This window comes from Mustela erminea, chromosome 7, assembly GCF_009829155.1.
Source record: "Mustela erminea isolate mMusErm1 chromosome 7, mMusErm1.Pri, whole genome shotgun sequence".
NCBI lineage: Eukaryota > Metazoa > Chordata > Mammalia > Carnivora > Mustelidae > Mustela > Mustela erminea.
Genome location: NC_045620.1, coordinates 135,176,793 through 135,199,182, shown reverse-complemented (window position 1 = coordinate 135,199,182; position 22,390 = coordinate 135,176,793). Strand labels below are relative to the sequence as shown.

Below are 22,390 nucleotides of genomic sequence, written 5' to 3'. Positions count from 1 at the left end.
ACAGATGGGGGTGCCTGGGTGGCTCAGTGGCTTAAGCCTCTGCCTTTGGCTCAGGTCATGACCTCAGGGTCCTGGGATCGAGCCCCGCATCTGGTTCTCTGCTCAGCAGGGAACCTGCTTCCTCCCTCTCTCTCTGCCTGCCTCTCTGTCTACTTGTGATCTCTGTCTGTCAAATAAATAAGTAAAATCTTTCAAAACAAAACACAGATGACTGGAAAGATGTTAAATCTGGACAGTGAGAGAGTGGATGATTTCTTTTTCCCGCTTTTCTCTATTTTCCAAATGCTTCAATGAGCATATGTAACTGTTTGTAACCAGAGGACAGTGGGTGTCACTTTCTGCGTATATTTATACTTCATGATCCTTCTAACTAGAACATTCTGTGACGCTGTTTGTGGAAAGCACTCCCCTTAAAGACTGTGTTGGCAGCTTTAGTTTGAAGAGCTAGAAATGGTGACATCAAGCTCTTGCCCTCACCTCCATCTGTAGGATGATAAAGATAAGTCTGTCCCTATTACACTGGAAAGGAAAAATGGGGAGGATCATCTGTGAGCGATAGAACGTAGTGGGAGCAGCATTTCTGGCATCGCTAGCCAGTCCGGGTCTGTCCAGGCCTTTTTTTCTCACTGCACGGCAAACTCATCCTTAGAAGTGTTGAACTGATGGTGAGATCGAGCCGCGTGTGGGGCTCCGTGCTCAGTGGGGGACCTGCTTGAGATTCTCTCTCTCCTTCTCCCCCTACCCTGGCTCCTGCTCTCTTGAAAATAAGTAAAATCTTTAAAATAAGCTAAATAGGGGCGCCTGGGTGGCTCAGTCGTTAAGCACCTGCTTTGAGCTCAGGTCATGATCCCAGGGTCCTGGGATCAAGCCTGCTTCTCCCTGTCTCACTTCCCCCCTGCTTGTGTTCCCTCTCTCGCTGTATCTCTCTCTGTGAAAAAAATAAATAAAATCTTTTTAAAAATAAGGTAAATTAATAAATGAAAAGTCTCCATAACAAAGTAATTTAAAGAACAGAGGAAACTGGGAAAGGGAAACCATGTTGTTACCATCACACTGGGTTGCCAGATTCAGCACATAAAAATATAGGACAGCCAGCTAAACTTGAATTTCAGATAAATAACAAATAATATTTTAGCACAAGTGTCTCAAATATTTAATACATATTCTTACCCTGAAAACCTTTTTTTCTTTTATATAAAATTCAAGTTTAACTTGGCATTCAACATTTTTCTCTGACGAGTCTACCGTCAGGGCGTGTGTTCTGATTTTTTTCTGAACCAGGACTGCTCTACTCGGTTGCTTATTCCTTTTCCCCTAAATTCTCCCTTTCTTTTTTTTTTTTAAAATTTTTTTAAGATTTATTTATTTATTTATTTGACAGAGAGAGATCACAAGCAGGCAGAGAGGCAGGCAGAGAGAGAGGAGGAAGCAGGCTCTCCGCTGAGCAGAGAGCCCGATGCGGGGCTCGATCCCAGGACCCTAGGATCACGACCCGAGCTGAAGGCAGCGGCTTAACCCACTGAACCACCCAGGCGCCCCAAATTCTCCCTTTCAATGTAGCATAATGGACAGGATGGTCATTGGGACGAGTGGTTTCAAACCTCTTCTGTGTTCTAGCCATATGATCTTGAGGCCAAGTTATTTAACTTTTCTTTGACATTTGAAATTTGTCCATAAAAATACAAAAAAATATGAGAAGTGATATGACCTCGGGATATAGTATGCATTGCAAGGTATTTGAGAAATACATGAAAGTGCATAGAAAACTTTGACACTATTAACTTTAATTACATCTGTAAAAACATGAGCAGAATAAACCAGAGAGCAAAGCAGGAAATAGATTTGTCATGTTACGTAACGGGAAAAGTCCCTGTCCTTCTACAGAGTTTTCACTAATAAGACAAGTAGAAAAAATAACATTCCCAACTCTTCAACCTTTTTTTAAGCCTGTTTCCTAATCTATAGGATGAAGATGAATCTTCATAAGGTTGTTTTTAAAAATTAGAAATAATATGTAGGGTGTCTGGGTGGCTCAGTCGTTAAGTATCTGTCTTCGGCTCGGGTCATGATCCCAGCGTCCTGGGTTCGAGCCCCACATGGGGCTCCCTATTCAGTGGGGAGCCTGCTTCTCCCTCTCCCACTCCCCCTACTTGTGTTCCCTCTCTCGCTGTGTCTCTGTCAATTAGATAAATAAAATCTTTATAAAAAAAAGGTAATAATAAATGTAAATTGGATACTAGATACTAGGCACTTAATACATTTCCTAAATGCAGGTGTGCCTAGGAGAATAAATGATATCTTTTGGTCATTCTACTCTTAGAATATTTTGGAATTTAATGAGAGTTTTCCTCTAAAATGAGTCTTCCTTTAAAGGTGTATTGCCCACACAGTTTTCCTTTATTATCAGCAACTGGCAGCTTTTTAAAAAATATAGGCAAACAATAATGTAACTATCCTGTTTTTTGTTGTTGTTTTTAAAGATTCTATCTATGTATTTGACAGAGAGATATCCCAAGTAGGCAGAGAGGCAGGCGGGGTGGCGTGGGGTGGGGGGGTGGGCAGGGTGGAGGAGCAGGCTCCCTGCCGAGCAGAGAGCTATATGCGGGACTCAATCCCAGGACCCTGAGATCACGACCTGAGCCAAAGGCAGAGGCTTAACCCACTCAGCCACCCAGGCGCCCTGACTATCCTGTTTTTAAGTGTTCTGTAACAATTTTAACTCTGGCAGTCCTATTTTGTAACTAACAAAGTCTGACTACAAAAAGCCTAATTTTGGTAAGTCCTTGAAATATTGAGAGTACATTTCTATTTAAAGCTATGCCAGAATTTAGTGTCCCTCTGGGGTAATAAATTATGGTTTGTTACTCACCGTAAACTTCTGTTGTTTTTAAAAGCTTCCATGTGATCACAATATTCTTTTCAGGAAATAAGTTTTGATTTTGTAAGCTTAATTTAGAGCCAGGCTAATTTTCTTGAACTCTAAAATATGGTAAACAAAATGAAAAGGCAACCTGCTGAATGGGAGAAGATATTTACAAATCATACATCTGATAAAGGGTTAATGACCAAAATATATAAAGAACCTGCACAACTTAAAATTTTAAAAAACCTGTTTTTTTTAAAAAAAAGGGCAGAGGACTGGAAGAAATGTTTTCCACAGAAGACCTCCTGATGGCCAACAGGCCCATGAAAAGATATCCAACATCACTCATCATCAGGGGAACTGCAAATCAGAACCACAGTGAGATACCACCTCACACCTGCCAGATTGGCTATGGCTATTTCCAAAAAGACCAAAAAAAAAAGAGAGAGAGATGTTGGTGAGCATATAGAGAAAAGGGAACCATTGTGCACTATTGGTGGGAATGTAAATTGGTGCAGCCACTGGAAAACAGTTTGGAGGCTCCAAAAAAATAAAAACTAGAAAGGCCATACAATCCAGCAGCCCTGCTTCTGGGTTTTTATCAGAGAAAATGAAAACACCAGTATAAAGACATAGTTCATTGCAACGTTATTTACAATAGCCAAGATGTGAAATGACCTAAGTGTTCACTGATGAATGAATGATAAAGAATCTGTGGTACATAGAGACAATGGACAGTATTACTCCGTCATAAAGAAGAACTATCTGGCCATTTGCAACACGTGTGGACCTAGAGGGTATTAAGCAGCAAAATAAGTCAGAGAGAAAGACCGTATGACTTCACTTAACATGTGGAATCTAAAAAACAAATGAACAAACAAACCAAACAGAAAGAGGCTCTTGGATACAGGAAACAGACTGTTAGTTACCAGACAAGGGAGGGCTTAGGGGTCGAGCGAAATAAGTAAAGGGGATTAAGATGTACAAACTTCCAGTTAGATGATAAAGATGTTACGGAAATGTGGTCCACAGCATCGGAAATGTAGTTAGTGGTATTGTAAAAACTTTAGTGACCGGTGATAGCTAGACTTACCATGGGAATCATTTTGTAGTGTATAAAAAATACTGAATTGCTGTGAAATACATCTGAAACTAATAGGATATCATATGTCAATTGTACCTCAATTCGAAAAAAAAATGTTAGCCTAGCCAGGGCTGGGCACATAGGAAACCTTCAGAGTCTGGAAATCCCTCCCTCGGCTCTATGATAGCCTCTGCCCCTTGCCCCAGAGCTAGAGCACAAGAGAGGCCAACATGTGTTGAATGAAGAAGCAACCTTTCCAACCAGAGGCTGCATCCCAGAGCCTTGGACCACCCGTGGGTATCAAATCCTGGTTGTGCATCTCGGGCAAGGGATTTGTATTTTTGAGCCTCTGTTCCTTCTGTAAGATGCGGTCTGTGGGCGCCGACACGCTGGGAACCCTGCTCCGCACTCCCAGTAGATGGCAGCCGTTGCCCGTGCGGCTCGCCTCCCTGCCTCTGAGCTGCAGGGCCACTAGGGAAACCAAGGGGCAGGAGTTAGAGCCTGGATTACAAGCAGCCTATAGCAAGCTGACTGACCGAAGCAAGACTGAATGTACAGGAAGGTGTGCATGTCCCCAGACTGTCCAGGAAAAATGGGAAGCCGGCACGGAGCAGGGCCTCTCCTGTGGGCAGGAGGCAAGATCCGCTAGGAATGTGTCCCAGGAAGGACCCCCCCACTTACTGTTACCTGGTATCCACAGGCAGGGCCACGGGCCAGGCCCTGTGAGAAGCCTACCAGGTGCAGAGCCACAAGGAGGAGGCCTCCTGCTGAAAGGTCCAGAAGGGACCGGAGAAAGGAGATGGCCTCAAGGAAAACAACCAAGTTCCAAGACCAGCAGCCCCACCCCCCACTTTCCATCCCCGTGCACAGCAGTGTCTTAAATGTGGCTTACCCTTAACCAGGGTGACAGTTACTGCAGACAGCGGGCATGTTGAAGAAATTGTGAGCTCGTAATTACCAGTTGTATTGCTAACACTCCAGGGGGTTCCAAACCTTGATATCTTTGCTATTAACACATAAATTAGTCATTTATAGAAATTGTGAGAGAGGGAGATAGATATATGTAGTTGTATAAATACGTAAGTATTTATATATATACTTTTGTAAATCCATATATACATAATTCTATGCTTTTAATTCTTGGTTGTCTTAAAATTCGTTTATTATTTGAACTTTTTACCCCACATAACAAAACGAAATTTGTTTCTTACAATATCTGTCTAGATGAGTACTGGCAGAATCACCCAGAACTCCATGACATTCCCATATACTACGCATCCTCTTTGGCCAAGAAGTGCATGGCCGTGTACCAGACGTATGTAAATGCCATGAATGACAAAATCCGCAAACAGATCAACATCAATAATCCCTTTGTTTTCAAGCACATTAGTAACCTCAAGGTGAGTGCTGGGGAGGGACCTGGGGTCATAGGTGAGTCAGCAGCTCTCACAGCTGCCTGCCGTCAGTTCCGGGCCCAGTCCTTCGTGCTGAGGTCTCGCTGTTTCTCTAGCCGGCCCCGTTTTTCTGCAGGAAGACAATAGTTTAGCAATTGGCATTCTTTCCTGCTCAAAATCTGTATACATTCTCAGTATTTACTCTACTGATTAAGTTGGGTCTCTCTGCCATAGAAACAGGAAGTCCTGATGAGGAAAATATCTTACGTTATATATTAAGTTTTTCTATTCTTGCTCTAACTAATCATCTTTCCGATTCCCATTACCCATTCCATGTATGAAAACTTCCATGTTTACTTTTGTAGAGCATCCAATAAACAATAAAACCTTACTTTCTTTAGTTAAAAAAATAAGTTTTAGGGACTCCGGGGTGGCTCAGATCGTTGGGCGTGTGCCTTCAGCTCAAGTCATGATCTCCAGGTCTTGGGATCGAGCCCCACAATGGCCTCTCAGTTCAGGGAAGAGTCTGCTTCTTCCTCTCGCTCTGCCTCTCCCCCTGCTCATGCTCTCTCTCTCTTTCTCTGTCTCAAATGAGTAAATAAAATCTTTTTTTTAAATTAGTTTTAGAAAAATACTGTTTTATTAAAACTAATGCTTTAATCTTAGAAATAATGCCCCAAATAATTGAGATTATAAGTCATCTTCTAGTTATAAATGGGCTCTATTCATAAAATACTGGGTTTTTGTGTTTTTTTTAGTTAATTTTTAAGAATTAGAGCCAGGTTTTCCCTAGAAACAACGTTGAACCTTTTGGTTGGATTTCTAGGCCAGCTCAAAACACTCACGAGGCACACAAGGCCATTGTGGGCGGGGAAAATTCTTTCCGGGTTCTATCTTGGGCAGATAGAAAGCCGTTTGACTCTTGCTTTTTTCCTGCCTGCATATCTAGCAATGAAAATGATCCTATTACTGCCCATTAATACCAGCAGGAGATTGAAAAGGTTCCTGTGAACTAACTGCCTTTTATCACTTTGTTCCCCTTTTATTCCTAGCCTAAATTGTTTAGGATCTTAGAAACTGGACTTAAAATATTTACAAGTCTCATCGAGACCCTTTCAGTAGTGTGATTCATCTTTTTACCTGGCTTTTTGTTCTTTAAAAATGAGGAATGCCTTCCAAACGCTGGTACTCAGCATGCCTCTACCTTTCCTTTTTCCCCTCCTAGAGCATGGATCATTTCGATGACATCGGTCCCAGCGTCGTCATGGCCTCCCCAGGCATGATGCAGAGCGGCTTATCCAGAGAGCTCTTTGAAAGCTGGTGCACGGATAAGAGGAACGGCGTCATTATAGCAGGGTACTGTGTGGAAGGGACACTTGCCAAGGTCAGCCATGGTCTTAGACCACTGCGTTACTCCTAATCAGAATTGCCAAGGTGGCACATTAAAGCCTGAGAAGCGCTCATCTGGTCTCAGTAAAAACTATGGGAAGGAACCGATTTGAGACAGATGCAAAAACATGGATGCCCTCATTCACTGAAGAAGAAGTTTGCCAGTGTGTGTCCTCTTGAAAAGTCACAGGAGGTGTCTGGGTCGATTGCCTGTCTTCCTGCTGATACACAGTCGATGCTAGCTCAGGGATGTGCACGTGGTGGGAAATGCGTGCAGAGCTCCAGAAGCCGTTTCTGAACATCCCAGCCTCGCATCCTCTTAGCTCCTCTTTGTAGAACTTGCCTTAGTTTTTAAAATACATTGTGATTCCCCAGTTTGACCATTTTTTATTACTTTAGGGTATTCTCAAGTCACACAATGTTGGCCATGTATTTAAAATAGATTTCCAGAACAGAAACACATCTGTCTGAAAGGTGACTTTTTAGAGCAGGACAATAGCTGGGAATCCAAGTTTGCCTTTCTGGCCATAAGTTACAATTGCCACTTCCAGTACTCTAAGTACATTGAATTTTAGTTAACCTGCTTACTTTCCTGATTAAATATTTGCTTGACCAAGAAAATAAGTATTTGATATTTACTAAGTCAATGGTTAGAATGTTTTTCGTGCTAAAGGTCCCAAATTTAACGTAAGAGTTTGTGGCTGCATTAACAAATAGAAAATGTACTTTTCTTTCCTGATTGGGTAGTTTATTTGCTTTGTTTCTTTTATTTTTGTTTTGTTTTGTTTTTTAACAGCATATCATGTCTGAGCCAGAAGAAATCACTACCATGTCTGGACAGAAGTTACCACTGAAAATGTCTGTTGATTACATTTCTTTCTCTGCTCACACAGATTACCAGCAAACCAGTGAATTTATTCGTGCTTTGAAACCGCCTCATGTGGTTAGTCTACGACTTTGACTTATAACATTAAAGAGGAAGAAAACATACCCAAGAAACCACAGCTGGTTTTCAAATCAGACACTGCCTATCATTAAGGTGGCCCTTTTCACAGAGTGTTTCTGGGAGCACTTGGACCTGGCCTATGCAGCTCCCTTCTGAGTTAGGCAAGCTGTGCACTCTGTCTCCATTTACCCAAAGTCCCTCATCAGATCCCCTAATCCCAACTCCAGTGCTCTTTCTGTCATTTTCTGCAGCCTCTCCCATAACCTAAGAGCACAGGCTTTGCTTGTGACTGCTTGTTTTGAATCTCAGCTCCATCTCTTACCTGCTGGGTAACCTTGGGCAAGTTACTTAACCTCTCTGTGCCCTGTTAGTAATTAGGGATAATAATACCTCATAAGGTAATTGTGAAGAAGGGATGAGAGAACATAGATCTGAAGCATGTAATATGGTGCCTGGCAGGGAGTAAATGCTTAGTAAAATGGAAAGAAGAGAAAGATCATCTAATAGTAAAAATTAAAGATCCAAATAGATACAAAATCACATAGCTCCTTACTGATGTGATTTGTTTATATTTGTAAGTTTCATGTAATACAAAAGTAACAATTGTATTTTGGTGGGATTGGGGAGGGATAGGGGGAAAGCTAAAAAAAAAAAAAAAAAAAACGTATTTTTAATCAACAGAACACTTTGGGAATTTTGGGCAGGGAAGAAAGGATGAAGTGCCCTTCCTAGATTTATTGAAAAGTAGTTTAGAGGAAACAGCCTTTTGCTAGTCTTTTTCTCCTTAAATTTTTTCATTGTGGTAAAATATATGTGACATGGAAGTTGCCATTTTTATCTGGACAGTTCCATGGTGTGAATCACATTCACAGTGTTGTGCAACCGTCACCAACCCCTATTCCCAAACTTTTTCATCACCCCAAACAGAAACTCCCTACTCAGCAAAAATTCCCCATTTCCTCCTCCCCAGCCCCAGGAAATCTCCAGTTTACTTTCTGTCTCTCTGGATTTGCCTGGCGTAGACAGTGCGTGTCAGTGAAATCCTACGGCACTGCACAGAATGCGTTCAAGGTTGGTCCGATAGTCGCACGAATCTGACTCCCTTCCTCTGTGTGGGTGAACAACATTCCGCTGTCCGTATAGATCACACGCAGGCACGCGGTGTACACACGCCCCGGTGAAGCCTGACCTGTGAGCCTCTGTGTGAGGCCCTGTCCTCACTCCTTCAGTATATGAACCGAGGAGTGGGCTCGCCGGCTCGGAGGCTCGTTCAGCTTCCCGAGGTGGCTGCGCCATTCTGCGTCCCCCGTCCCAGGCAGGGCACAAGCGCTCCCATTCCTCCGCATCTTCGCCAACACTTGCATTTGCCTTTTGTAATCACCGCTGCTCCTAGTGAGCGTGAAGCAGCATCTTGTGGTTTTGGTCCTCACTATCCTAATGACTCGTGGTATTGAGCGTCCTTTCCTGTGCTCGTGTGTTAATTTTTGAGTGATTTCTGGCCTGGGAGTCCTTGCAGGCCTTTCCCAGTGACCCTTACTCAGTAAGCAAAGTCTTGGGTGGAGAAAGATTTCTCGCCTCCTCTTTAGCTTGGCGAACTGGTGGATTTCGTGACGTGTGGGCCCCTCCCAGGCCCCCTCATGTGTGTGGGTCACGGATGCGCTTGCACGTGTTAACGCCGGCGAGGAGGGACCGCACTGCCCTTTCTGTCAGCTCCACCGCCTCTTCCTCAGTCCCATTTCATTGCTCTCCAGGCTCGCTCTCTGCCGACAGTTTAAATTCCTGGATTGAACTCGATGCTTGCTTTCCTTCAGTAACCAGGTCAGCAACAGTATGATCTGCATGTTAGAGTAACAGTAGTGTTAAGGGTAGCGACAAGTAAAAGCTAGTGTTTCTTACGTACCATGTGCCAGGTACTGTACCCATGTTCTAAGTAATCTCTCCACCTGACACGGGGCTCGAACTCACAACCCTGAGCTCATGAGTCACGTGCTTTACCGACTGAGTCAACACGGCACCCTGTACTCTGGTTTACATGTATCAACTTGCTTACCCCTTAAAACCAACAACTGTTTGTAGATGAGAAAATTGAGATGTTAAGTAACTTGCCCAAGTTGACGTAGCTCAGAAGTGCTTAAGGAGCCAGGATTTGTGTTTGAGTGCCAGACCTCAAGGTCGGGGCTCCTTACTTGGCCAAACGCCTCTGCCCGGTAGTGATTGCGGGAGAGGCTTCTGTGAGCCCAGGCGAGAAATCATCGACCAGGAGTCTGTAGGTTAAGAATGATCTGTCTTGTCAAATACAGATTATAGAAGTGAATGGAAAGAGGCCGGTATCTAATACAGTTACTGTAAATACCCCTCAAAGACAGTTTCATTTGGTTCAGAAATATCTTATTTGGTATTACTATAATAAATGGAAGAAAATACCAGAAGTCTTTTTCTTCCCCACAAGAAGCTTCTTTTGAATGTCTTGTATTAAGAGACCTAAAGGAAAGTCTGCATTAGTAAGAGTAGCAATGGTTTCGTGCAAGAATCCTGCGTCTGAAGCTGGTGGGGGTTACAGACGTCACGGGCACAGTCCTTTACAGTTGAGCATAGAAGTCTGGGGGAAAAGTCCAGCTTCCATAAAGTTGTGTATCTCACTAGTGGGAACACCTGAAGTAGAAGGGTCTTTACTCTCAAAATAGTTCCGCTTCAGGATTTTTAAAGCCAAACAGAATGAAAATAACTGTACAAGTTTGACTGACAGGAGGCCCTTCAAAATTGTTAAGTTTAATAACGTCAAGTATATGTCTGTTTCACGTACTGAAGTCAGATGGGGGCCATCGTGAAGCTGCACTCAGGATGTTTCCCTATGGCCTCTTACATTCATTCTGTGTAGATTTTAGTCCATGGAGAACAAAACGAAATGGCCAGATTGAAAGCAGCCCTGATTCGAGAATATGAGGACAACGATGAAGTTCACATAGAGGTGCATAATCCTCGGAATACAGAAGCTGTGACCTTGAATTTCAGAGGAGAAAAACTAGCCAAGGTAAAAAGGTGGTTTCTAATCTTACCCAGGTCTTTCTAAAAGGAAATGTATGCTTCTTAAAAATAATAGTCTTCTTTTCATCAAAGCAAGATAATGTCCTTAATGATGATTTCTGTCTACTTAGTATAGTATAAGAATTTTATCCATATGCTTTTTTAGGTCTTCTGGTCCTACTAAGTGATTTCTTCACACAGAAAGTTTTCAAGTACCTTAGATCTTAGTGCAGTTGAATTTGATAGCTTTGTTTTCTAGCTTTTGTTTTTGTTTATTTTTTAAGGTTTTATTGACTTTTTGAGAGTGCAGCGGGAGAGTGAGGGAGAAGCAGCCTCTCTGCTGAGCAGAGAACAATGTGGGACTCGATCCCAGGACCCTGAGATCATGACCTGAACCAAAGGCAGATGCTTAACCAGCTGAGTGACCTCGGCGCCCCTGCATTTGTTAGCTTCGTAATCCTCATCTCTACCTCCTTTTCTTCCCTGGTCTGAGAATAAACAAATATTTATTACTCTTTTCTTACTATATCTAATAGTGTTCTGTCCACTGCTGTTTCTCCAGAAGAATCTAAAGATGGCTCATGTGTTTAAACGTAAATGTGGAATGATGGAACATATTAAAAAAACTAAAAAAATTTGTCCATTTCTGATGCAATATACAGTGTTTTCAGGATTTAAAAATAAAATAGTTAAAAACCTTACCTGAGGGTGCCTGGGTGGCTCACAGTTGGTTAAGCCACTGCCTTCGGCTCAGGTCATGATCCTGGAGTGCCAGGATCGAGTTCTGCATCAGGCTCCCTGCTTGGCAGGGAGTCTGCTTCTCCCTCTGACCCTCCCCCTCATGCTCTCTCTCTTTCTCACTCTCCCTCTCTTTTTAAAGTCTTTGAAAAAAAAAATCTTACCTGAGATTTTAGAGGGACACTGTAAGGTATCTGTATTTGTATTTGTCCTTCCTGTTTTTCAAGATACGTCTAAGGAAAACTTTTTCACAATTTATCTGAAGTTTTAAATATCAGACATGTATTAATGAGCAACTTTACAGCAATTCTTGTATAGTGAGCCAGATGTGAGAAGGCTAAATGACGAATATCTTTCCTTGCAGTGAGTTCATGAGGAAAAAAAGTCAGCAAAAGCTAAGATGTGAGGCTTTTGTTGCTAAAGAAGGACAGATGATTGGGTTTCCTCCTCAGTTAACTCCTGTTCACAAAACTTTCTAGCAGCCAGTTTAATGGAAGCGACCCTGTACCTATAGAAAAATGTATTTAGTGAGGAATCTAAGAATTGAATTTCCCCAACTCTGCTGGTTGAGATTTGGGGAGGGGCGACTATTTTATAGTCTTACAAATTTAGGAGAGGCGGAGTTGAACAAAATTAAGCTGATTTCTTTAGAGCAGGACTTTCAGAGTTTTTTGTTTTTTGTTTTTAAAGATTTTATTTATTTATTTGACAGAGTGTGTGTACAAGCAGGGGGAGCAGCAGGCAGAGGGAGAAGCAGGCTCCCCACGGAGCCGGGAGCCTGATACAGGGCTCGATCTCAATACCCTGGAATTATAAGCTGAGCTGAAGGCAGATGCTTAACTGACTGAGCCACCCAGCTGCATTTTTTTAACTAGAAGGGGCACCTGGGAGGCACAGTTGGTTAAGTGTCCAACTTTTCACATGCCTAATGGTCATTATTATGATTGAGTATCTGAATAATTGCATTTTCCAAAATTCTATTTCCTCTTCCTTTTTTTTTTTTAAATAGGTCATGGGCTTTTTAGCAGACAAAAAACCAGAACAAGGCCAGCGGGTCTCGGGAATACTTGTTAAAAGAAACTTTAATTATCACATACTTTCTCCGTGTGACCTCTCCAGTAAGTATACTATTAAATGTCAAATATAAATTGATTTTCACATTGAAAGAAAAGCTATGAAAACTTCTCTTCCTAATGGCCAAATCTTAAGTAACAGCCAAGTAATAGAATTGAGTTAATAATCCAGTTCTTGGTGAACTTTTTTCTTAACTGGGAGCACAAGTTCACCTCCAAGGTTAACAGCTCCTGCTGACCCTTGACAAGCCTGTTTTCCACCTTTCACAATGGAGTCGTTGTACTTTCATTTTCTGAAGTAACTGTGGACTCCCCACATGTCCATTTTGATTCTTAAGACCTAGACTTCCACATCGCTTGCTGGGCCTCTATGTTGTGTGCCTGTGTAAATGCTGGGGGCCATTACTTTTGCAGTACATATGGCATTAGGTTAAATAACTGTGCTCCGTTTTATGCATACAGTGCTAATAAAGTGTGAGTGCTTTATGAAAGGATAAGAAAAAAGAAAGAAGAAAAATTTAAAAACAAACAGAAAAATTGAAAGAAAGGAGAGAATGTGATCAGTCGGGTGAATAGAACAAAGCCATACACTAGATTTAGGGTGTATTTCGGTCTGTTAGAAGAAACTACATCCCAAAATTTTATTTTTTATTTTATTTTATTTTTTTTTAAAGATTTTATTTATTTAGTTGACAGAGAGAGAGATCACAAATAGGCAGAGAGACAGACAGAGAGAGAGATGAGAAGCAGGCTCCCTGCTGAGCAGAGAGCCCAATGCGGGACTCGATCCCAGGCCCCTGGGATCATGACCTGAGCCGAAGGCAGAGGCTTAACCCACTGAGCCACCCAGGCGCCCCCATCCCAAAATTTTAAAGAAAGAAAAACACACATACAAAAACTAAGGTTAAAGACAATGAAAGGATAGAATCTGACTGTAAAAATGAAAATTAGAAAAGATTTTTTAAAAGGAATTGATAAGAAGTATCAATTGATAAGAAGAAAAATTCAGAAAAAAATAGAGAAAGAAAATAATAAAGAAAAAATTCAACTTTGGAAGTCTAAAGAATCATGGGGAAAACCCATGAATTCTCTGTGCTGTATTCCCCTCCCTCTGGAGTTCTGTGGTTCTCATTGATCGGTGAACCCGTGGTCTTGGCTGGGTGTTCTCGCCGGTCTTCTGGGGGAGGGGCCTGTTGCTGTGATTCTCCAGTGCCTCTGCCCCAGGCAGAATTGCCCCGCCCTTGCCAGGGGCCAGGCTAAGCAATCGGCTCAAGTTTCCTCTCCCGAGCTTTTGTTCCCTGAATGCTTTTCGCTTTCTGTACAGCTTTGGAGGCCGGGAATGGGCAGCCTCCCAATGTCTGTCCCAGAGCCCCAGAGCTGAGAGCTCGGGGCCCTACTCCTGACTGCGCCCTCAGAGAAAAGCAGTCAGTCCCTCCCGTCTCCCTGGTCTCCGGCCGCGCTCCGAGCTCACCCGGCCTGTGACCAAGCGTTTCTGTCTCTGGCGCTCGGCCCCCTTTGGAGTCTCCAAACCCAGCAGATTCCTGCCGTGTTCCATGCTATGCTGCTCCTTCCGGAGGAAGAAGGTGGGTCTCTCCGGATCTGCCGCTTGTGGGGTCCCTACTCGAAGAGTAGTGGCCCGAGTGTGCCTCAGATGGTGGTTTATGGCAACCCCGAGCTGAGAGCCCCCCTCGGCTCCACCTCTGCAGCCAGCGTCCCTGCTCCAACACCCGGGGGCTCTGCCACCCTCAGACGACTCTGGTCTTTCTGTCACCCTAAGGGTCCTGAGAACTACACTGTCCCAGCAAGAGTTCCACTCCCTGCCTAGCCTCTAGAGCAACATCCCTCCATGGAGCGGACTTCCAAAAGTTCCGATTTTGTGCTCTGCTCCTCTCTCGCTTGCTGGCAGCCAGCTGACGGAGGCTCTCCCCGCCGGCCCCACGGTCTGTCTTCCCGTATATCTCCTCGGATTCACCTCTCTGCACGTCCCACCTTCCAGAAAGTGGTCGCCTTTCTGTTCCTAGAATTGCTGCTGTTTTTTTCTTCCGTCTCCTACGGAGGTCGTAGGTGTTCAGAATGGTTTGATAACTACCTTGCTGAAATTCTGGGCCCAGATGAAATTTAGACCTCCTGCTCCTCCACCATTGGACCAGGCCTGTGGAAGGACAAGGAACAGCAGCATTTAGGTAGTCCTCTGTGAGCTGGGCCAGCCGTCAGCTTTGGCACATGCCGCGGTGGGGTATACCTTGTTCCCCTCTCCAGCAGTGGGAGCGGGCCTACTCCGAGCCATGGGTGCTGGAGGGTGCCGGGTGCTGGAGGACCGGAGATGTGTTACAAAGCCCAGCCCTATCGCCCTCGCCCCGCAAGGACGACAAGAACCCTGGTTCGGATGCATCTTCTCTCTCTTTATTTCCGCCAGTCTACACACTTACATACGCTTACATGACCAATCAGCGAGCAGGGTACAGGAGGGAGCGAATCAGGCTGTGCACCTAAACGAACAACTTCGCTAGCAACCAATGCTGTTTACTTCCTCTGCGGGCGTTCCGCTGAGTCTCACGAGGCAATCCTCACCTGGCAACTAGCCAGGCGCCATCTTTTAATGGCGGAGGCCGCCCTGGCCAGGGGCCTGCCTCCGACACAGCCCCAGCCCCTGGAAAGCTGCCTCATGAGAGAAGCATTCTTGTCCAGAGCTGGGCACCGTGCTGATGAGTGACACAGAGAAGTGCCTAAGTATACGAGGAGAGAACCGGCCTAGAAGAGTCGGGAAAGGTTTTGCAGACCAGGCAACACTTGCACCTCACAGTGAAGGATTGTCGGAAGTGGCCAAGCCCAGAAGACAGCAGAGGACAGCTGGCGCGCTGGCCGGAAGACCCTCCGGGACCTGTTGTTTCTAGGGCCATTGAGACTGCTGTCGTACTGCTGAAGCATAAGCCAACTAGTCAGGGAGCAGGGGGGTCATGGGAGTTCAGGGGGAACAAATTAAGGAGCACTTCACACGCTTCCTGAGAAACATGTTCGGATTTACCTTGTTTAACTCCCCTCCGTCCCTATACATGCAAATTGTACATTGCAGATTATATTTTGTGCAACTCGTAGTGTTACTTAAAGTTTATTTATTCTGATTTCCTCTTCAGATTATACTGACTTGGCCATGAGCACTGTGAAACAGACCCAAGCCATTCCCTATACCGGCCCTTTTAATTTGCTCTGTTACCAGCTGCAGAAATTGACAGGTGTGTATATTTTTTGTTAAAATGCACCAGATTGTTTTCTGCTTTTGAGTAAGATAGGTATATATTTGGGAAAGGATGTTATTTAATTTGGGTAATGGTCCAAGAATTTGTACGAATTTTATTTGCACTTTGCTTGGACATGTTATCAGCTTTAGGTGAATTTTTGAAAATGTACTCATAAATTTGTTAAATTATGTTATACTTTTTATCCTTGATTCACTGAAAATTCTAAGAACATCCGTAATCTTTGCCCCGTGTGTTTAAAATCTGCTGGTGTAAACTATTGCTAAATTTCATCTATTTCTTATTCAGAAAATAAGTTTCCTGGTTCCATCAAGTACCAGTCTACACAGCAGGTTCTACAAGAACACATGACCGCTGGCCAAAGGCCAGTAGAACAGTAAACCTGTTCTGTTTTCATACTAGACTATTCTGAGTTAGAGATTTTTGTGCATGGACATAATGAGGGGCAATGACTAAGTTAAAGGGTGTGGGTTCCCTCTAATAAGCAGGAACTCTGAGTAACAAGTTACATTTTCTATTAATATGCTCTTCGTAATTCAGATAGCAAAATACCACTATAAAATAAACCAGTAGAAAGAAAATCTTTTTTTTTTTTAACTTCACATCCTCCTGTTAGAATTTATAGGTCTTAGCACAGAAAGTTAATAAAATGTGTGTGAATTAACCCTTAATTAAAAGGTTCCTGGGAGGACCAGAAAAGTCTCCTCATAGCAGAATATTCCTGTAGAGTGATGAAGGCAGAAGTGACTAGTTGGTAGTAGCTGACTAGTCTCATATTAAATTTAAGGTGCTAGTGGGTAAATCTCTTATATAAATGCAAATGTTTGACAGTCACCAAAGTTAGTGACTGATAAAATGTTGAAGGTCCGAGGTAAATCCTGCTTTGTTATTTTTTTAATACATGTTGAGATCTTTCAGTTGCTACAAACATTCACATAAAGCTTAGTTATTTGAAATCTGGCTACATAAATGAGTAAATTAACTTTCTTATTGTATATCAAATTTATTTCAACTGTCTATAAACGGAATAATGATGCCTCTGGAAGATTATCAGAAAATTATATACATCTTGATGTTACATCTTTTTCTCAGGTGACGTGGAAGAATTAGAAATTCAAGAAAAGCCTGCTCTGAAAGTGTTCAAGAATATTACTGTCATACAGGAGCCAGGAATGGTGGTGTTAGAAGTAAGATAAGATTATTTACCTTAGGGGCACCTGGTTGGCTCAGTGGGTTGAGCCTCTGCCTTCGGCTCGGGTCATGATCTCAGGGTCCTGGGATCGAGCCCCAAGTCAGGCTCTCTGCTCTCTGCTCGGTGGGGAGCCTGCTTCCCCCTCTCTCTCTGCTTGCCTCTCTGCCTACTTGTGATCTCTCTCTCTCTCTCTGTCAAATAAGTAAATAAAAAATTAAAAAAAAAAAAAAAGATTATTTACCTTAACTAGGAGGGGGAAAAAATTTCTAGACTTCACATATAATTGTAGAGAAAATTTGTTTCTTCTCAATCAGAAAAATATATAATGTATGTGTGCATATTTTTCTTGCCCAAATCAGCTTAAAATATGACACAGTTGGGCATTTTCTATGAGTTCCAATAACATAGAAACTAATATCGGGGCACCTTGGGTGGCTCAGCTCGTTGAGCATCCAACTCTAGAGCTCGGTTCGGGTTTTGATTTCAGGGTCATGAGTTCAAGCCCCACGTTGGGCTGCACACTGGGTGTGGAACCTGGTTGAAAAGAAAAGAAAGGAAACTAATATTAAATTAAGGCTTAATATTTTGTATATGTAGTGAATATAGGTCTCATGTGAGAAGTTTCAACTAATTCTGAGATCGCCCAGGATATCTTCAGTTATATCAAAAGAGCCCACGTTCCAAGATAAAAATCAAATTCTATTACATTGAAACAAATAGACTGGTCATGCACTCTTTAGAGAGTGGAATTTAAAAAATCCAAAGAAGCAAAAGTAAGGTGACCCAAATACACAAAGGCTAGAAACCGTTGAGTATGATTTCTACTATTAGAATTTTAAATTCCTACTGGTAGAATTTGGAACCCAGACACCAGATTAATTTGATGGTTGAATTTGATAACTTGGCACCTGTTAAGTTTGGAGAAGGACTTTCAGAGTGAATCCTGGGACTAAATGATCCAGGGAGATACCTCCTCTGTTTCTCCACCTTGGGGTAGAATCTGATGTAACTTCCCCATCCAGATGGTTCACTGTTCTGTTATTACACATTTTTTTTTTTTTTTTTAAGATTTTAACCATTTCTTTTAGAAGGAGAGAGAAAGCACACAGGTGTAAGCTGGGAGAGGGACAAAGAGAAAAATTCTTAAAGCAGACTCCCTCCTGTGTGCAGAGCCCACGTGCAGGGCTCGATCTCACGACCCCAAGACCACGACCTGAACTGAAATCAAGAGTCGGAACCTCAGCTGACTGAGTCCCCAGGCAACCTTACACATTAAGGAAGGCGTTTGTTCCTGAAGTAATTCACCTGGTCTCACCCGAGGAAAATGGTCATGGAGCCCTGGGCGTATGGAGGAGCAAAGGGTCCTAAGCTTCGTGTGGGAATCCAGAGGAAGTGTTTAGAACTACTGCTGTGTGCTTATGAGGCCCAGTGCTCAGGGATCTGCTCTTGAGTCCCAGCACCGGAGTTACTGCTGGCTTAGCTCATGCGTGACCTCTGAAAAAGGAAGGTGTTCTGAGGGTCAGGTGAGGGGATGCCCACAAAGCCCTTGCCCCAAACGCTGTGCTCATGCTGTGCTCAGCAGATTGCAGAAAAGCCCAGTGTTGTTAATTTCAGGTTAGTTTCATAGTCAGAGAAAATGCACAAAACAGAAGTCACGTGTGTACAGTCCGTGTACAGTCCGTGGGTGAGCACTCACGGCTTTTGTGGTCAGCCCTATTCACGCCTTCCTAATTCTGCCTTTTGCTTTGCAGTGGCTGGCAAACCCTTCCAATGATATGTATGCAGATACAGTAACAACCGTGATACTGGAAGTCCAGTCCAACCCGAAAATAAGGAAAGGTACGGAATGGTTGCATTTTGGTCAGTTGATTCTTTCATGTCTCCCATGGTCTGTGAATTAAAAAGCAGAAGACAGAATCCTAGAACTTGAAATCTGCTTGTTCTCCTCCTGTAGCCTTCAAGATACAATATGTGCATAACACTGCATGTCACTTACATTTTATTTCTTGTCGTGGGTCTTTTAGTTGTGCTGTTGCCCACAATCTGGTTGCCCTGAACACGAGGATAAAATTCCTTAGTCATGGTCCTCTCAAAACCAATTTAATTAGAAATTCCAAACTACTGCTGAACAGAGCTAGCATGTCTAGTAAAAGAATCTGCGGCCCTCTGGGGGTTTGGTGAAACCTATGGAACAGAGTGGAATCTCCCTTTAGGGCAGTTTTGCAGTCACTTTATGTTTCCTTTTCTAAGTCATCATTTTCAGTCACAGAAGACACTAGTGAAGACAGGTGTGTGATTCTTTACAGCTCTGCTATTTTATGCATAATTCAGGGTAAGGCTTCAGTGGCACGGACGGTAACCCCTGAAGAGTCTGTGGAAGCCCTGCAGCCTTTACCCTCCTCCTCGTACCAGGTCTTGTGCTCCGAGAGAATGGTTTTCTGTCGTGAAATTACAAAAAATAAACAAATAGGTAGTGTTTGATTGCAGGAGGAGAAAACGTTTCACTGGATCCATGATCAATCGTCTTGTGACTGCATCTACATAATGAGATGAATAAATACGTAGACAAATCTAAATTATTTATCTGAGGTGCTGGTAAGCGTTCGAATTTATTTTGAGGAATAGTAAAACTGTGAAAACGTTCCTGTGGACACCGCTGATGAGTTGGTTCGTTGAATTGGCTCATGGGGAACGGACACCCCCGTGTGCGTGTTGCGTGGCGGAGGGAGCGGTGCGTCTCCACGAGTCTCACTCAGGGTCACAGTCTGTGCCCCTGAACGCAAAAGTACACACGTGACAGAACAGCTCCAAGGGCGGCTGTCATGTTTTTCATATTTTACTATTTTATATTTTTCTTAGGTGATAAAAATAGAACAGGCAGAGCGCAAGGTGGGGGCGTGTGTGGGAGGGAGGGCTTTCCTTGTGCGGCTGTCCCAGCCCGTGAGTGGTGGCGCGGTGAGGGACAGAGCGAAGGGCAGAGAACACGAAAAGGTTCAAACCCAGAGCTCTGCGGGGTGCGCCCTTCCGGACGGACGCCCGCTTCCCTGAGAGCACGGCCTTCCCTCCGACCCAGATGCGGTCCGCTCAGATCGATCGCTCGGACCTGAATCGCTTTAACCTCCCGGGCTCCTTTCTGTTCGTTGCGCTTTGATAACCCTTTTGTAAGAGGAAGTTTGTCTTGTGGTATATAACACCTGATGTCAGTATTCTTGTCAGATATGTGGCTACTCTCCTGAAAAATGAGACGTCTGTGCAAAAATGGTGTGTTTCTAGGCTGGTTAGGATGCTGGGGAGTCTTTGGGCCGAGTCACGTCTTAGCCACCCTGAACCCGTTCCGCACCGTGAGGGGGGCCAGGGACCACAGGGCGTGTTGGGCTTGGGACCGTCCGCTGTGTTGTCCTGATGCCGCCTGCAGCCGTGACGAAGCCGTCGCTTAGCGACTGTGCTGGAAAGCGAAAACAGACGTCAGCAGACGTGTCTGTCCGGGCGGAGCACACGAGTATGGAGCTGCTGTGAAGCGGCCTGGCTGCCTCTTCGTACTCGGGTGTGAGGGGAGGCCGCCCTCACCCTGCTCTGTGCCGGCTGACGATGGCTACTCTATCCTTAGTGATCATTTTTAATAACAGAGTACCGGTGCAGACATGGCTTCCTAAGGTTGGCCTCTGGGCACTTCCCAGGGATTCCGTGCACGCAGGTTGGTGGAGGGTTGGTCCCCGAGCTAACTGTGCTGAATCAGCAGGCCGCCCTGGGTTCCCTAGTTCTTCCCCGCTTTGTGCTGTATTCAGCAAAGAAGAGTCTGTTCTTCTGGAGTAACGAGGTGCTTGCAGAGCTAACATTCATTTGACAAATATTTATCGAGCACCTTCTGTTGGGCAGGGGTATTTCTAGGTGCTTAGGGCACAGCAGAGGACACAGCAGGTGGCTGCCCCCAGGGAGCTGGTGCTCCAGTGAGCGCTGGGGCAGCTTCTAGGGCTTGGAGTGGGGGCAGAAGCAGGGGGTTTTATGGACCACTTTGAGGACTTTGGCCTTGTAGTCTGAGTGAAGTGGGTTGCGTTGTAAGGTTTTTAAAGGATTAGGCTGGCGCTCGTTGAGAGACTGGGAGGGCGAGTAAGGAGGCAGGCGTTTCATCCCGGGGTGCTCGTGGCGGGGCGGGTGGGAGGTGGGCGGGGCGGGCGAGGGGCTGGCCAAGAGTATTTGGGTTCTGGAGCTAGGTTGAAGGTCGAGTCCGCAGTCTTTCCTGCTGGGTCAGATACAGAGGGCAAGAGAGAGCAGACGAGATGAATTTGAAAGAGGGGAGACAGTGACCCGAGGAGTGTTCACGCTACATGAGCCTGGAAAGCTGTCACCCGTGGGACGACGTGACAGGGTTTTTAAATAAGCAGAACTTGCTTCTACAGAAGATGAAAAACAGCACGAGGCTGACGCACTCCCTTTCCTTTTGCCGCATGTGAGGGGGTGGAGCACGGTCATCACATACACTTGTTGTGTACCGAACTCTCTCCCATCCAGACTCGGTCTTTGAACTCCTAGAACAGAGTCGGCAACCCGTGCCCACAAGCCAAGTCCAGCCCTCCCCGCCTTGTAAAGTCCTATGGGAAGACCGCGATGTGTGCGTCCCGCCTGCCGCTGCTGTCCGGGCGAGCGGAGCCGAGCCGGCTCCTTACAGCAGAGACCGCGGGGCTCTCCAGCCTCAGATGTGATCGGGCCGCGTTCGGAGCTCGGCTGGGTCCCTTCTAGAGACGCGCTCTGCGACCGGGCCGAGTCTGCTTTGCGAGCATCCTTTCCCCTTTCCTTTCTCATCCTGCCAAGACTTGGGTCCAGACTCTGGAAACACAAGTTGTGTTTGTCCCTGTGTGTGTGTTTAGCCCCAGTTTCAATTTCCATATCCCCTTGTTCTCGTCAAGGACACAGAGCCAAGCTGAAGCAGTTTGTAAATGGGTTTTTTTATGTTCTTCTGTTGCATTACGTCCTTCTGTTTGGCCCTGCGCCTGTTTTCAGCACGTCTGGGTGCTGACCTGCACCCCCGCTGGGTAGGCGCGCATAGCAACTGTCTGATTTCACGCGGTCCGCTTCCGATCGTGCGGATCTCAGGAGTGTGTCGCAAAGATCAGTGGTAAATAAGCAGACAAGCAGGCCTGAGCACTGTGTTTGGAAAGTTCCTTCCAGTAGTTTCATAACTTTTATGTTTTTAGTGAATTTTATGAGATTTTACATGTCAGTTAAATGCTTGTTTAATACTTAATAGAATTAATGATTACAATTAAAACATGAAGTTGTATTATGTAGCTTTCTTGGCTGGCATCTGGTTCATTGTATATTCAGTTAAAACTCAGACTATTTCAACAGAAGGAAAAAAAACTTTCTGCCGCAACACTGTGGGTTGTGATGGATGGTTAACTGCGCGTGTGATCATTTTGCTGTATATACAGA

At 44.5% G+C, this 22,390-nt stretch overlaps 1 protein-coding gene and 1 long non-coding RNA gene across 2 annotated transcripts in view; one reads left to right on the top strand and one right to left on the bottom strand.

Moving 5' to 3' along the window:
* CPSF3 (cleavage and polyadenylation specific factor 3) overlaps positions 1-22,390 on the top strand; it is a 46,528-nt gene that overhangs the window by 17,764 nt on the left and 6,374 nt on the right. Inside the window, exons 8-15 of the mRNA XM_032353357.1 lie at positions 5,172-5,347; positions 6,567-6,725; positions 7,527-7,673; positions 10,555-10,707; positions 12,448-12,556; positions 15,646-15,744; positions 16,861-16,955; positions 18,712-18,799. Coding sequence (XP_032209248.1) covers positions 5,172-5,347; positions 6,567-6,725; positions 7,527-7,673; positions 10,555-10,707; positions 12,448-12,556; positions 15,646-15,744; positions 16,861-16,955; positions 18,712-18,799 — 1,026 coding nt within the window. The remainder of the gene's footprint in view (positions 1-5,171; positions 5,348-6,566; positions 6,726-7,526; positions 7,674-10,554; positions 10,708-12,447; positions 12,557-15,645; positions 15,745-16,860; positions 16,956-18,711; positions 18,800-22,390) is intronic.
* Positions 8,230-14,666, bottom strand: LOC116596223. Its single transcript, XR_004288072.1, has 3 exons — positions 14,601-14,666; positions 11,603-11,697; positions 8,230-9,511 (listed from the first exon to the last, which is right to left on the bottom strand). It is a non-coding gene; the product is annotated as an uncharacterized LOC116596223 (long non-coding RNA).